The sequence below is a fragment of the Plodia interpunctella genome, chromosome 6 (assembly GCF_027563975.2).
Source record: "Plodia interpunctella isolate USDA-ARS_2022_Savannah chromosome 6, ilPloInte3.2, whole genome shotgun sequence".
NCBI classification, from domain to species: Eukaryota; Metazoa; Arthropoda; class Insecta; order Lepidoptera; family Pyralidae; genus Plodia; species Plodia interpunctella.
In genome coordinates this window covers 2,045,996-2,059,148 of record NC_071299.1, presented here as the reverse complement: position 1 = coordinate 2,059,148, position 13,153 = coordinate 2,045,996, and the positions used below count along the sequence as shown (strand labels likewise).

Here is a 13,153-nt window from a genome sequence, read left to right as displayed (position 1 = left end):
TATGATCTCAAATTATCTTAGAAATATACACAGATTTTTTCATGTAATATTTCACAGCAAGACAGAATTAAATAAAATGATTAAACGTTATATATGGAATGGAATTAGTACACATGGATTAAGTTAGTACTCCGCAAAGTACTTACTTAATCCATGTGTCGGACTCACTCAGACAATTCCCAAGGAGGTTCGAGTCAACCCGAGTCTACTAGTTGGGATTGCCCCTGACTGTTTGGTAAGAAACTGAGAGTAAACTCATATAATATGGGGTTGACGTCAGGCAAGCGGTCGATTTTATAATCACAGCAAAATATCAAAATTTTAACTTTTATTCTTTAACGCTTACTCTGGGCTTCACGTCATATTACCGAATGCAACCGGGACATGCCCGAACGAGAGAGAGAGAGAGAGAGCAAACGAGCTCCTTGAACTGCCTTCTGCAGCCAGCATTACATCATACATAATTTTTTTTTTTTCACCACTCTACCTAATCATCTTTAAAATCTGCGCTTCAGCAGCTCTATACAAATCCTTGATCAGACATAATGTGACAGACTAATCCTCGACAGCCGGCGCAGGCGCGTCAGTGCTAACTGTGACTCTGACCTGCGCACACGCAACGCGAACATGCGCGAGTTACCGCCCGCCGATGTGAGTGCTAGTGTTTAGTGTAGTGGGTGAAGTAAACGGTAGGTTACAAAAATGTGCATTTGGATTTTTTCAAATCTGTAAAACAGTCAAATACATTTTTTACTATTTATTTTTCTATTTTCAAATAGTTTTCATTATTTCAATCAATTTCATTCTATACTAGTTCGATCACACCAACGTATGATGAACAAGACAATTTACCTAAAATATTTGGACTTAATTTATCACATGTTAAAATATATATATGATTATTATTTAGATCGCTTTATCTACTCAACAAATCTTTCATCCAGGAGTACGTCAAAGTACATAGGGACATAAGCCCTTACTTCTCCTAAACGTGGGGGAACCTACGGACTAAGATAGCATGATATACTGCAACCAAAATGACCGGAATCTTGATTTTATTATTTGCTGATAAAGTATCTAATTGACATTATGTAACATGTCGAACAGATTAAAAATTGTGTTTCACAAGAGTTAAATGGAAATGACTTCAAGTTTATTTTATCAGGCATTACAGATTTATCTCATAACCATTACCATATTTTAAGTTATTTGTCAAACGGGCTTATTTAGTGGCTCCATGATAAATGTTTTTATTAAGTAAAATAATTTTTGACCCGTAAACATTGACATATAAAATTGCACGCTATATATATATATATATATATACACTGTACATGATGTGTATATTACAAGCTTATCTAGCTTGTAATATACACATCATGTACAGTCAACAGCACATCAACCTAACTATATTCATTGCAAACTCGTCGCTATTACCGCGCCATAGAGGTTCATGCAGGGTAACTTGATGTGCTGTTGACTGTACCACCGTAATCATAATATAGTAACCTATTTAAACCATATTATAGTAACCTATTTAAAGTTAATAAATAATTTTTGACTTTGATTTTTTGATTACAGTATGGTAATTAATCATAAAATGTAGAAACATGAGCTAAAACTTTAGTGTGTATGCAACGTCGGTCAGATGCAGACAATTAGCTAATGGGTCGCTTTAACATTAAGAAATAATTTGTAGAAATATTGCACGGTACTTTACATATGCTAATAATTTCAGCTGTCGATTAGTTTTTAGAATATTTGAGGATATATATAATGAAGGTTGATTGGAAATATTAACACCCTTAGATGTTGCCTGGGCTTCGCTCCTGTGGGAATTTTGAGTATAGTCTATAGCAATCTTGGATAACATACCTTTCTTTAATGTTGAAAGAATTTTCGAAATCGGTTCGGTAGTTTCGGAGATTACGCGCCTCAAACATACAAACTCACAAACGCTTACCTCTTTATAATAATAGTATATATTATTATTATTATTTTTTTATATATTTTTTTTTGAGTTGCACCGCTTCTTCTTCACCTGCGCTTTGGAAATCGGCGGTAGACTTAGTTTAAGTAAATGTTTTTTCACGTCAACATCAAATATCAGTATATCATCCTAAATTGAATAATGAAATTTGAATTTGATATAGGTATTATTAATAAAATATGGCATTATGTGCAATATTACTAAATTTATATTGTTTTAATAATTAAGAAACATACACATTTTTCATTACTGCAAAATCGTCTTAGACTTTAACATTTTCCTTCTTTATTATAATATAATTATATAGATACAAAAATAAAGCGACTGTTACAAATGCGATATTTTTTTGCACTTCATCAGTTTAGAAATCAATCTAGATTAACTTAAGTTACGTTTAAAATTTTAAGTGATTATTATTATAGATTATTATATATTATTTATGAAAGAAAACTAAGACAAAATCGTTTAGACGACTTAAAAAAAGTCAGACCGCAGTGCTATCTAAACAGTGAGATTCTAAAAAACAAAGCAGTTATTAGCCGATTGCACCCTAGAGCACAGATTGATTGACCATATTTAACCATAAAATTCAGGTTCAGAACTTTGCCGCAGCCAAGTTCAATGGCACAATAATTAAGATAACACTTTACGAGTTTGTCGGTTATAAAACTATAATGATATTTTGTCTGTTTGTCGGGTTTTCCGCCGATACTATCTCAGTACTGCTGGATCCGTCTTCGTTAATATACCAATCCATACCCTTGCATACATATTACAATACATATTACATACGTTCGCGATAAACTCAAAACCTTTTTGAGAAACTGATTTTCATGCAGTTTTCACGAATAGATGTTGTGATTCCTGAGGCCTAAACCTAACAAATCCTTTTAATTTACATTTATCCATGTATATTATAAGGATTTAATGAAATAAGTGCCATTATTTAATTTAATTACACTAATTGATTACATTCTATCTTCCGCTCTATTAAGGTAATACATATTAATTAGCAATTAAATATTAATTATATCAATTTATTCATCAACCGTAAAACCATAATTAATTATACACTTACACCTTCCTCAGCAATTACTCTATATATTAAAAAAACCGGCATCAAAATCCGTTGCGTAGTTTTAAAGATCTAAGCATACAGGGATAGACAGCGGGAAGCAACTTTTTTTATATATACTAGCTGCGCCCCGGGGCTACACTCCCGTGGGAATTACGGGATAAAAATACCCTGTGTGTTATTTCAGGATATTTTCTATCCGTGTATTAAATTTCATGACAATCGGTCTAGTAGATAATGCGTGAAGAGGTAACAAACAAATTTACTTTCGCATTAATAATATTAGTTGGGATGTGTAGATAAACATACATAGAAATTGTGGAAAATGGAATGGAAGGCCGACACTGTTTGTCTGTCAGCTACTTTATATATTTTGGTATGTGTTTAATAACAAAACAGTAGGTAGACATATAATGTACAAATCAAGATAATATAATTTCATATGGTCACGCGTACTTAACTCGCGCATTCATTAGTTAAATTGTTTTGTATATCTTTGTATTTGAGGTTCTCAGAAATAACTGGTACCTAGGCTTGTTTGGAGAATTTGAACCGGAATTATGTTACTATGTGTTTTTATTTAATTTTTAATTAAAAAAAAGTTATTTCCACTGGTTATTGGCGATAAACTCAAAAACGACTGCACGGATTTTCATGCGTCTTGGCGCAAAGTGTCCTTTTCTTACAATGTCCTTTCTCATAATGTCGTTTTCTCGAAATGTCATATCTCAGAATGCCCTTTCTCAAAATGTCCTTTTCTCATAATGTACTTTTCTCAAAACGTCCTTTTAATAAAAAAAACTGTTTTAATCAGTTGCTTATCTAAATTATCATCAAAAACACACAAGGACATTTTGAGAATAGGACATTATGAGAAAAGGACATTTTGAGAATAGGACATTTTGAGAAAAGGACATTTTGAGAAAAAGACATTATGAGAAAGGACATTGTGAGAAAAAGACATTATGAGAAAGGACATTGTGAGAAAAGGACATTTTGTGCCATGACGTTTTCATTGGGTTTCACATTGGGATTCCTTAGTAAGGTTTAGGTGTAATTTATTATTCTTTTATCCTAGTTAATTAATATATAAAATTATAATAATTAAGTATATAACGTCACTTTTGCCGAATGCTGTCTGAGAGATGCCATATACTTACAACCTGGATTCCAACTGACGGGTACAGAAAGCGAGGTACGCCTTAGGACTAGGTGGTCGGATGAGCTCAGGGCATTCGACAGACACTGGATGGAGAAGACCAAACAAAGGGACGCGTGGGAAGGCTTTTGCCCAGCAGTGGGACATGTTATGGCTTTAAAAAAGTATATAACTGAATTAATTTTTATTTGTAAGAAATGGTCATAGACAAAAACAAAGGGACACATGGAAAAAGAGAGGGGAGGCTTTTGCCCAGCAGTGGGACATGTTATAGCTTTAAAAAAAGTATATAACGGAATTCATATTAATTTCTAAGAAATTGTCATAGAAAAAAAACTTAGTACTCACAGCTGTCTTCCATACAAAAGACTTCAACGCTCACGCTCATTTCCCTCAAGCAATTTTTATGTAGCAATGAAAAAAATCAACATATTTTTCTTTCTTATCATCCTTCAATGTCTTCCATGTTTCCGGTCTCTTCCACAAAACTGATCCACTGCTAATTATTATTATCGTTTGTTTCCGGTCTTACCATCATCTCCTATTGCGATCCAGTTCGGGATCTGCATAGCAAATTTGTAACGTCGTCTTAATTTTTAGTATGAATGCGATTAATTTTAAGTTCCTAAATCTGAGAACTGAGTTGCATTGGTATCGTAATGTAAAAGTTGATGGTAGGCCTGGATTTTATTGATTAAGTACAGTCAATGAAAAACAGTTGACAATATAAAAATATATTAAAAAAAAAAAAAAAATACAGTCGTCCGTATTTATTATATTATATAAGAATACTAATACCATTTTTTAACTAATACCAATACAAGAAAAAGTGAAGCCAAGAAAACAAATCTAGGGAAACATAACTTGTAAAGAGTTTTATTCTTAGTAATTTGGTCTTTTTCATCACCGACTAGCTTTTTGTCTACAACTTCGTATGTGAGTAAAAATCCATTTCCCGTAAGTATTTTAGAAAAATCCTTCTTAGTGCTTGCCTATACTGTCCTAGGAACCTACACACCAAATTTCAGCTACCTACGTCCAGTAGTTTCGGCTGTGCGTTGTCTGTCAGTCAGTCACTCAATAACGCAAGAGTTTTATATATATATATATATATATATATATAGCTAAAGAGAAAATTATTTCACAACAAAGTACAGTCAACAGCACATCATGTAACCCTGCAAGAACTTCATGAAGTTTATATTAATACAAGTTTTCATTGAGCACCATATGCTTTCGGCGAAAGAAAACACGAGGAAACTTGCACATTGTGAATAGACTGACATTTGTGAGGTAGTCGTAAAAGTCATGTTAAATGCCTTTAGGCAACTTAAATAATATCTGTCATCACTGTGTTACGAATAGCACACTCGATAAGAAGGTTTTTCACTATTTATTTTACCGATTAATTTTCGTTATAGTAAATATTGAAACGGTTTTGTGTACAGTCAACAGCACATCAAGTTATGATGAACCTCTATGGCGCGGTAATAGCGGCGAGTTTGCAATGAATTTGGTTAGGTTGACGTACTGTTGACAGTACAAGGAAATGCCACAGTTCACGTACCTATAGTAGCAGATAATGGCTTCTGAAAGGTGAGATCGTGGGTTCGAATCTTGGCTGCAAGTTATGTCGCCCGCCTTGTTAGCTTAAGGACTGTACCGTCAGCAAATTAGTTTATTTTTTCATTGAAGCAATCAACGAAATAATTTGTAACAATCGAGTATTGACGTCAATAAGTGATGTATATCATCCTATATTGAATAAAGAATTTTGAATTCGAATTTGAAAGTACCTATCCGAATGTTCAAACACATTTTAAAAGTCTAAAAAACCGAGTGAGGGAATTATCACACTCAACACTTATTATTGTTAAAAAATAATTTATACCATATATATATATATATATATATATATATATAACATAATTTATATATGTTATATATATATATATATAAATTATGTTATATAGTATATAATGAAATTTTAAGGTACCATACAAGTATGAAAACTGAACAAATACCATTGAAGAGTTTTTGTGTATTGCGCGAACAAGCGTAAAGACCGAAAGATAGATTGAGAAAAAAAAAATCGTCATTACTTTATTATCTTTGCTGACCGTACAGAAACTCATTGTCCAAATTATTGCAATATACAACGTTCACTCTGCGTTTATTTGTATTTGTATGACAATTTGCAAGCGTAACTATGCAATAAGAATATTTTGGATAGGAATATTATCAAAAAAAAATTACTCTTATCAAGTTTATTTCTTAACGTCTTCAATCGATCAATCAAAAATCTTTCCAATCGCATTGGAGACATTGATATGGCGTGTGGTTCCCGCCCTAGTATAACGCCACTCTATATTATATTCTCCCATTAAACTCCCACAGAAATGAGATTTCAGTCCAAGTTAAGTAGATTTAATTTTAAAAATAAAATTTAATGCTCATCAGTCTACAAGCGATAATTTTTATATAACTTAGGATAAAAGTACCTATTACCAGTCCTATTCCAGTATCCACATTGTATGTATAATTATACTAGCTGCACCCCAAGGCTTTGCTTCTATGGGAATATCGGGATAAAATACACTATATGTTATTCCAGGTAATTTCTACCCGTGTACCAAATTTCATAACAATCGGTCCAGTAGATTTTGCGTGAAAAGTAACAAATATACACACACACTTTCGCGTTTAGAATATTAACCCTTGTACAATTGAGAGTTGAGACAACTTGAACTTTAACTTCCTAGAAATTTTAACTTGGTGTTAAAAAATATAATTATGTACCTATATCAAAATATATCTCTTCTGATACCATGTACAGTCATTTTGGAAGTAATCAACCAATTTAAAGGTATCGAATTTGAGTGAAATGTTAACTTTATATAAGGTTTAATGAGTTCCTTTTAAGTATAACAGGAAATACCGACATCATTAAGTGATAAAAATAGATAGGGGTAGGTATAGTAGTAAAAGTCATGTCAGATACCTTTAAGTGACTTGAATAAAATGTGACATTAGTGTTAGCAATCATTTCATAGTATGACAATAAAAAATAATAAAACTTTGAGTTTTAAATCGGTCTAGTTTCCCTACAAAATGCGAATCTCTGTATTAGAAAAAAAAATTGTGTGAAGTTTGTGAGGATGTATGTTACTCGTTCACGCAAAATCTACTGGAGCAATTGTTATGAAATTTGGTACACGGGTAGAATATAACCTGTAATATCATACAGAAATTCCCACGCGAGCGAAGCCCCGGGGTACACCCCTAGGGTTCCCTACCATCTAAAGTTCCGAAGCGTCATCACAACTAACTCGGCTTAATTTTGAGATCCTCGATGCACGTCACGTCAAAGCTTTACGAATTTTTCCCAGCGTGTTTTCCAAACGATGCGCCGCGATATGCTCCGCTGCGCACGCACACAATGACTAACCGAATCACACACATTTACATGCCCATTAATAGTGCCAAGAAAGTTATTGTGTTTCTTTCCACGTGATGACCACGACACTCAGCCATGAGGAAATACGACTATGAAGAAGAGATAATATTACCTGGTTAACCGCGCTTCGGTCGGTTTATATGTAATATTTCAGTGAAAAAATGGACAAAAATGAGATTATAGGATAGTATTATTATTTATATAGTTAAACATCCAAGACCCTAACCTAAAAAACCAACCAACCTAAAAAATATCATTTTTCATCTGACCTAACTGTAATGTTTGTTGTCGAGGGTTACTAATTCTAGGTGTCGTTAATTAAAATAATCATTGTGCAAAGACTTCACAACAGAACTAACTGTGAAGTGGCTTTGACGACAGTTCATTTGATGCATCATTGGGCAATGCTAGACATGTTGCATGCAGCCATGTAGGTTGACTTCAGGTAAATAATATTGAATCGCGCGTGCGAAGCGATGTGAAAAGCCTATCAAGGCTTGCCTACAGGAAACAACAGCATTCCTAGATCAGACTTGAGAACTGAAATAGACTTCAAGCAACTGAGGTTTCCTTTGTTTTTTCAGATAGATAGTTTCTTCCGGATATTAAAAAAAAAAAACAGTTTCTTCTCCAACATTTTCCTTGAAAAAAATCGTGTACTTTTTCTGCGTTTTTCCACGTCCCTAAATTCAAATTCAAAATTCTTTATTCAATTTAGGATGATATACATCACTTATTGACGTCAAAAAAAATTACTTAAACTAATTCTACTGCCGGCTTCCAAAGCGCAGGTGAAGAAGAAGCGGCGCAACAAACTTCACCGCAGCCATATTAAATATTCGCTGTAAGTAATATTGCAATACAATACCATGGGTTTTCTAACGCAATGCGACCTTCATAGGGCAGATAATCCGTTGGCGTTTACGGCACACGTAACACTACGACACCAACGGCTTGTTTAGGGTTCATTCGCTCAAAGGAAAAAAAAACCCTAATAAATAAAAACATGTTGCACTCCGGGAGTGCCGACAGATGTGAAAACTTGAATATTAACTTTGTGCACTTTTGACGTCTTACGAATTTTCGATCACGTGTCCTGACGCGAGTTTTAACATTTTTTAACCATCACAAAAAGTGCACAACGCTGCTAAATTCGATTAGTGCGAGTCCAAGTATTAATAACACGTATTCTTAACACTCGCACATGCACTATTCGACATGCGAACCGGGTTTTAATAAGTCGTTGAACCAACTCACATTTAAAAATATTTAAATGACAAATAATTAAGAGTTATATTTATTTTGATTGATTGACTTTATTATGACGACCTCCGTGGCCTAATGGTCACCATGCCGGACTGCTACACTGAAGGTCCCGGGTTCGATCCCCGGTCAGGTCAACGTGGAAAATGATCTTTTTCAGATTGACCTGGGTCATGGATGTTCATCTATATACGTATATGTTATAGAATATAGTATCGTTGAGTTAGTATCCCATAACACAAGTCTCGAACTTACTTTGGGGCTGGCTCAGTCTGTGTGATTTGAGCTCAATTGGAGGAACTGATTGACTTCATTCATTTTTCACTTTGACTACAAAATCGTTTTGCTTTTGTTTCAGAATATTGTGGCGGTGTGATGGCTGTTAAAATGAAAAGACTTGTTTTACATTTAAGGACATTTTTATTGGTGAGTGCTTTCTAATTAATGTTTTGCTTGAATGTAAGTACCAAATAAGATACTTGATATAAAATACTAAATAAATAAACTTATCTTTTCAGATGATGGTAAAATATTTAATCTCATTTGACATATAAATATGAATATGATGAAAATAGTATTATGAGTATACTGAACCTAAAAATAGAATTAAAAAAACGGAGAAAAATATGATTTACTAGCGGCCCATGCTAATTCACTAGTGTAAAACCATAATAAATTATATGTAACCTATATAGTTTTAAAGAACTCGCATACTTAGGGACAGACAGACAGTGGGAAGCGACTTTGTTTTATACTATGCAGTGATAACATTTGGGTTAAATTCAAAGACATTTATGAAAAAGGTCTCGGTCTCTATTTGATAAAAAATATTTCTTATTCTAATCTATCAAATCTATAATATATATATATATATATATATATAAATAAAATCATTTATCAAAATATTCCTTACAAATTTAATTAGGTTAATGTATTATATTTTAATTAGTTTAAAAATAATACTTACGAAAGACACCCTGGGGTGTGTATATAGAATTAATAATCAATTTATCTGTCCGAAACAAATCAAGACAAATCATTTTATATCCATCACATGTTTTAAACGCGATCAAATAGAATTAAACGCGCCACCAAATATATATTAGGAGGATCAGATTTGAATAATAAGTATGTTCAATGTTGGGTAACGTTATTATTATCAAATTTTCGAATTGTTACGGGCATGGATTAAAAGAATTTTTTATATTTATTAAAAAAGAAATAATAACCTTTTTTTGTATATAATTAAGCATAGCTAGAATTAAAATTAAAACTATAGTATAGCGATGTTACAGATCCCCCGCTCGACGAGCACGCATATTCATTTCGTAAAACCGATTCTGCCCGTATGTTAATGGCTGTATTCTCATATAAACACACACACACACATCTGTACATATGTTTACTGCCAATTAAGCTTTAGAATCGAAGTACTATTTGCTTGTTTGTCATAAAATTTCACTACGTTCTTCAAACAAATGTCACTTGTACTATTCTACGTTTGATTTTGACGGACGTGGTATAAATTAGTCGTTGCTATAACCTTAATTTTTAAAGGTCAATAACCTGCATTAATTTTTCATTATTTTTAATAATAATGTTACCATAACCCTCGAACTAATTTTAAAATGCCTTATCGCAATGTTCCCAATTGCATCTCGGCCGTGATAAAGCCCGATATGGCGTAAAAAATACACTTCTATTTTGAAGATTTTAGCTGTGGTTTTACTACTGGCCGCCTGTTTATGATGAATCAACCCCTGATCAACCCCCTTTGGGATTAACTGAAATTTAGATATATATATATATATAAAGAACTTGACTCTGAATCTAGAGGTCCCAGGTTCGATCTCCGGTCGGGTCCTGATGAAAAATGATCATTTTCTGATTGGCTCGGGTCTTGGATGTTTATCTATATACGTATTTTTTATGGGTTAATATATATACACAAGTCTCGAACTTAGTTTGAGGCTGGCTCAATCTGTGTGATTTGTCCTAATATATTTATTTTATTGATCAATGATTCCAGAACACTTTCCCAGAAAAGGGAATGAGAAAAGTTGCTCGATAATAGAATATGGGAGAATATGGGAACGGCATATCATTATTATACACACAATATGTATTACTTATACAAACTTGCATGAAATTATTTCCACACTAGACTTTCGGCAATCATAAACAATGAGATACGTGTCTCACTGACTATCTTATCATACTCAAGTGAGAGAAAATATAAGGATTTTTGAGGAAGGTCTAACTCAGATTTACTTTCTTACCAATAATAAGAAAATACATTATATGATGGCCAAACACGCGTATTCTTCCATGTACTTAGCCAAATTCGTGCTTGGCATTGCGACCCATTGCATCACGACACGCGCACGCGCACTTGACACGAGTGTGACACCTATTGACACACGCTAGGAACAAGTGGCTGATAGCAAGGCTTTGGAGCTATCTATTTAGACAAATAAAATTTGGTCCACAAAAATTTAACACTAGATATTCTCTATGACCGTGTTGATTCGAAGTACATTGCTCATTTTTCTTTGCGTTGATATAAAGCTTGCAATAGAAACGAGTAATGGACCTGGGTTCCAAAACATTCATAGCAGTCATGAAATGTTATGTCATGAAAACAGATTTTAGCTTAAACGATGCGTAATATTTATTATTAATAGGGTATTTAGTATGGAATTGGACGCCTGCAGTAGTTTCGGAGATTACTCGCCTCAAACATACAAATTCACAAACGCTTACCTCTTTATAATAATAGTATAAAAAAATAAAGTTCAATATGGTAAACATAAGTACACTGTGAATATTGACGAACGAAATAAGTGGTTCGTAGCAAGGTTTCTGAAATTCTCTTCAAACCAATGCTATTTTTATTTCATAAGAGTTTTTGGATAGCTGTTCAATAGGATAAATACTCAAAGAACACCTGAGTTATAACAGCAAGTTGTAATAACAATTCGATATTCTGCGAGTTATTTAGCGAACTGGACATTCTGCTAATAACGCATTTAATATTCTATGAAAATATATTATAATAAATATATTATATGAAATGAATATTATATGAAAATATGAGCAAAATGTGAATTTTGCTAAGCATATAAATGAATATAAATTTCAAGAAGAAAGAAGATAATGTGAAAGTACGCGGACAAAAATATTCTCTGTAAAAGTTATACCCTAGCTATTAATGGTAAATTATAGCTCACATTCTCAAGCTATTCGATTTTGTAATAAACTTGCTATGGAGCTAAAAGTTTTATTGTATAATAGTGAGTTCAGTTAAATTTTAGATTATCTTTAGTGAAAAATTTTTATTATTCATTGGAAGAGTTTTTGACCAAAATGTTTTGATTATTTTAATGTATTATAATTATTTGTCTTGTATATTTCCACACAATGTTATATATGAATATGTTTATTCTTCACTAAGCTATCGAATACGCGATTATCAAAAATATGCATATAAGTCGAATAAGTACTTTATTCGACTGTTCAAGGTGCTGGATGAAAATCTTTTTCGCGTCAACTTGTCGCTGTCAAAATACCATTTAGTTGACAGGAATAATATATGTGAAATTGTCGTGACGAATTGACGAAAATTTTTTCCATCGTATGAAATTTGTTAATGCAAATTTTCATGGAATGAATTGTCGGATTGTCACCTGTCGAAACGATGATTATTATTGAAAAGGCAAGTGAAATTTAGCTCATGGTAACTTATTATAGTTATATCTCAGAACGGCTCAAGGGCTTTAACGGATTAAACAGAGTTTAAATACAACAAAAAACAAATAACGAGCTAAGAATACATTATTAATTTGTACTTGTATCGTGTTTGTCTGGAAATAAATTTTATTCATTTCATTTAACTTCGCCCACACGAATTGAATTAATTCCTATTATTTCTCGGAGAGCACAGATTCTATTTTTTGTGTGTGAAGAAGAAGTGGACTCCAGCTTCACCAACTGTTAAAGCACTCGCGTATAATACCCATGGTCTGATAACTAGGGATGCCGACGACCGTGCGAAGTGGAGACGATAAAGTAGGAAAGCGGAATCTGGTCTCTGACGATCAACGGCTGCTGATGAAACCAGAAAACGCTCAGATGAAAGAGAGTGACTATGTGGCCTGGGGTCTTTTGCCACAGTACTATTCAAACTGAAACATAACAATGCAAGCACTG

At 33.1% G+C, this 13,153-nt stretch overlaps 1 protein-coding gene across 1 annotated transcript in view; it reads left to right on the top strand.

Annotated features, from left to right (window-relative positions):
* Window positions 1-576: 576 nt before the first annotated feature.
* The window catches only part of spz5 (spatzle 5), a 36,534-nt gene continuing 23,957 nt past the window's right edge, over window positions 577-13,153 (top strand). The window contains exons 1-2 of the mRNA XM_053746896.2: window positions 577-689; window positions 9,303-9,370. Of these exons, the coding sequence (XP_053602871.1) occupies window positions 9,320-9,370 (51 nt within the window). The 5' untranslated portion in view covers window positions 577-689; window positions 9,303-9,319. The remainder of the gene's footprint in view (window positions 690-9,302; window positions 9,371-13,153) is intronic.